Source organism: Patella vulgata, chromosome 2 (genome assembly GCF_932274485.2).
Source record: "Patella vulgata chromosome 2, xgPatVulg1.2, whole genome shotgun sequence".
Lineage (NCBI taxonomy): Eukaryota > Metazoa > Mollusca > Gastropoda > Patellidae > Patella > Patella vulgata.
This window is the reverse complement of record NC_065880.2, coordinates 18,281,044-18,285,482: the sequence shown is the minus strand read 5'-3', so window position 1 is coordinate 18,285,482 and position 4,439 is coordinate 18,281,044. Positions and strand designations below refer to the sequence as shown.

At 36.0% G+C, this 4,439-nt stretch overlaps 1 protein-coding gene across 1 annotated transcript; it reads left to right on the top strand.

Moving 5' to 3' along the window:
- Positions 1-987: 987 nt before the first annotated feature.
- LOC126809679 (ATP-dependent DNA helicase RecQ-like) lies at positions 988-3,893 on the top strand. The gene is given in 6 exon segments (XM_056098965.1): positions 988-991; positions 2,302-2,461; positions 3,057-3,121; positions 3,124-3,243; positions 3,246-3,535; positions 3,537-3,893. Coding segments are annotated over 6 exon segments (996 nt in total).
- Positions 3,894-4,439: the final 546 nt, after the last annotated feature.

Genomic DNA, 4,439 nt, shown 5'->3' with positions numbered 1-4,439 from the left:
CACACTGTATGGTGTATGCCTGTCTTCATTAGCCCAGTTTGGAGAAGAAGAGAAGGACGTTAAACCCCATTTCATTTCATTTATATCTCTTGATTTGTTTTATTGTAATGGCGAATGTGAATATAATTTTTGCCGTGTTGTTCCTCCACTAGATCTATAACAAGAACGAGAGTACTATAGACCAGAAATCCACCAGCATGACATCGCCGCCTTCTTGCAGTTATCAAAAATAGAAGTCCATCAATCGACAAACAGTTATCCAAGGAACAAGCATGCCAAGTTTGGTGTTCATCATATTTAAATTGACTGAGCCTTATGCCTTTTTCGAAGAGCGTTTTGAGTTGTATACAAAATGTTTGTTATTGAGGCATTTTCTACGGAGAGAACTTATCCATGGACTTTTTGGACAGAAGGTTAAAGGGAAAAAAAGAACAAATAATCAATATAATATTCCCGGGGAAAATATTTCTAGTCGGCAAAATAAAATGCCCTAAATTCCATGACTCTTTTCTGGAGCCACTCTGCATTATGCGACATCGATGTTTGTTTGTTTCATAAAATGTTCGGGAATCGAAATTTGTTTAAATTAACTAATGGATAAAAATTTAAAACTTTTAAAATCAGTGTAATTAAAATTTCCCTCGTTTCGAAGTATAGAGGGAAAGTATTGTATTAACGTTACGAGTATACGATGAAGGCGGGAGTTAAAAAGTAATTCATTCTTCTAGTTGTCAACAACAACAATTGGTCACATTTATTGTTTATATCAATCACAACGAATTTCTATACCATTCGAGTATATCTTCCAAGGCATTGGATTCGAAACTAGGTTCCAGAGCATTTTTGATCAAAGATCTTTTTATCTCTGGTTTTCCCAGCCGACGAGGTCGTCGTTGTGGATAAAGGTATAGCTCTTCTTAATCGACATTTCAGTCAATATGTATTTCAATAGATCAACATCATTAAGTTCCTCGTAGATTATAAGAAATGGGTGAGAGAAAAACGCATATCTCGACATTATCACTTATCAAAATAGACCGGAGGCTCAGTGCGTGGGCGTGTCCATCAAATGGGCACAATGCCAGGCCACAGGTCAAACGAGGTCATTTGCACTGAAAATGAATGCGCAGCCATTCTTGTATCATGAAAACATGCTGAAAATGATCGAAAGTAATCAAAGCTGGGCCTGGTTTTGTGCCCATTTGATGGACACCCCTCCGCACCGAGCCCCAGACTAAATAAAATGAAAAGATAAATTAGAGTGGTACGATTACAATTTCAAATATTCAAATATCTCGCCACTGAAGCATTAATTCACATTTAAAGATGCGTTATGTAAGATCTAAATCTGCCAATTGCAGGTTTTTATTGTTACAAACTATTATGTATACATTTATTCACATGACAAGTCTATAATATGGCGGATATTTAAAACCGGTTGAAACACAATAATAATTTAATTCAAAACTGGTGAATCGAGGTTTAGTCTCGAATAATAGATACCGTTGCTACGATAATAATCAATGCCACATCTTCGCTCAGTATAAAGTAATTTGAATGAAAGTTTAAATGTTAACATTCGGCATTATCCATGTAGCGTGAGTGGTAAGCCCTTTATCTAAATATTTCATAATGCATCCTTAATATAATGAACTGGAATAGTTGATATCAAAGTTTTCTTAAATAATTGACTGTTTTCGTATATGTGTATTAATCATTATAGGCCAATGTTAAAAAACATTTGTGGGGAAATATTATGTCGATGAACGTTTTATTAGGACTATTAGAGAAAGTAATTTGTTATTGTATATGTAGTGAAGCACATGTTTAATTATGCACCTGTTTATTATATATGGTGGCTGATTGGTATGATGTCGTGATTTCGTGGTGTCGCCCTTCATAAGGCGACAACCCGACATCAGGACATTATAACCCGACACCATGACAACCCATTTTTAACCCGACACTACGACATTTTCACCCGACAGCACGACATTAAGAATGTCGTAATGTCGCGTAAAAAAGTCGTGATGTCGGGTTGTCGTGGTGTCGTGATGGTGGGTTGTCGACTTTATTTATCAATGTTGAAGCGGCCACGAGATCAAGTCAGCCTTCACTAAGAATACTTACCCTTCACTAACTCTTGTCGACTCCTCGGACGATTTAGCTGCTGTGTTTTGTTGCCTGGCAACCTATCTTTAATCAGATTGTGGCACCGTGTTCCACCAAGCTAGACTATATTCTCGATAGTGATAATCTATAGCCTAAAACTGTCAATGTTAATTCTTACTATTTCTACAGGTGATAACACAGAAACAGATAAAATGATAGAAGATGGCGAAATTGATTTCATTTATGCTTCGCCAAAAACCTTAGTTGGTGATCCAATATGGAGATCACCCCTACGCAGACTTAATGTTAAAGTGATTGTTATCGATGAATTCCATACTATTGCAACCTGGTAAGTAGAATACATGTATGTTTAAAATATTTTTACATGTGCATTTAGGACTGGTCAAACATGCATGTATCTTGGTGTAAAATACCGAGGTCATAAGTACCTACATAATGACAAATTCCAGGCAAAATTCAACTTCCACACAATGAACACATAATCTTTAAAAACAATATGATTTAAATGAAATGGGGTTTAACGTCTTACTGTTCTGCTCCTAACCTGGGCTAATGAAGACGGGCATACGCCATACTGTGTGCTATGAGGGAAATTTTGCCCGGGCAACAAGCGCTACGGCCTACTCTTATATCGAATTCCATACGCCAATATGTACACGGGACCTCGGTTTTCCGTCCCATCCGAACGACTAGACAGCTGTCCTTGTCAGGCCCTCCATCCTGCATCACTGTCAAGTGGAAACCACGCCGGAAAATCTGGATGAACTTTCTCGGCCAATGCAGGTATCGAACACCCGACCTCCAGGCTAGCGAGCCAGCGTCTTACCCACTTAGCCACGTGATCCCCCAAATTGATTTAAATATGTACAGTACAAATTAATGGTATGACCAACTATACTATTAATGTTTTTATTATATTACAGGGGTGAAGATGAAGATAATCAAAAAGCTGCCTTTAGAAAATGGTTTTCTTACATAGGTGAGCTTCGTTCCCACAGGCTTTAGTATTAGCCCTAAGTGTAACTTGCATTAAGAAAATAAGAAAGAGGGTTGTCAAAGTGTTGAATATGAAGGGGGATTATACAGAGGTGGTGCTCTCGCCTAACAAGTCCACAAAGAAATGGAAATAGCTCTGTGCTTTTTAGTAGACGGACTAAATGAATTTAAAGACAAATTCCCAAGAACAATTATATATTGTACATCAATTAAAGACACTTGTTATATTTTTACTTACTTGTGACAGAATTGCCAGTTTTACATGATTTACTTGTTATATTTTTACTTACTTGTGACAGAATTGCCAGTTTTACATGATTTATTTGATATGTATCACTCTGAAACCCCAGATGAACAAAAAAATACAATTCTTCAAAGTTTAAAAGATGGAACAAAGCAAATTAAGAATTATAATTGCTACAAGTGCTTTAGGAATGGGCATTAATGTGGTAAACTGTCACGGTGTTTTGCTGTTTGGTTTGCCAAGAGATATTGTGGATCTTATATAGGAAATAGGTCGTGTGGGTCATGATGATCAGTCTGCTGCGGCAATTTTGCTATATAATCAATGCCATATGTTAAAAATATCAAAGGATGTCAAAAACATACTTAAAACGACGAAATGTAGCAGAATTTCCTTAATGGAGTCATTCCTTACAGATAAACAAATCGAACTGTTTAAATCAACGAACGGTTGTGAGAGAAATTCATCATGTATTGCTTTAGTTTTTCCGGGTTTGTTAGATGTCTTTACAGCTTCCTAACTCAGGTCACGGTATTGTTTTTTGTCCGTTATATTATATTATATTCCATAAAAGCTCCCTCAACTACTTTGAAGTGAGAGAATTTCGTAACGAAACACATGCATAACAAATTTAAGTAGTCCGATGTAATGGAAAAGTCTTGAAAAAATAGCACGAACGCTTAATAACAAATAGAACTGATATTTACAGGACTTTTGTTTCTTTTTTGTCTTACTTATTTAAATTTTCTGAAATTATTTCCGCATTTTCAAGAATGACTACAAGGACAAACTATATCTTTATTATTCACACCCTCGCCACCCCCATAAAGGAAATATTTTAACTTTTATAGTGCACTAGAAGTAATATAATCCATTTTATAACTGCATAAATTATGAAATATCGTTGAATATTTAAACTATTTGTATAATGATATTTTTACGGTGTGTTCCCACTTAGCCGGCAGACTGTTAATCCTTTGATTGATCTTAAAACTATAGTCTGTTTAAAAGTAGTCACTCAAGAACTGTTCACTAGTGTTCAGCGTTAATGAGCTCTCTTAATCCC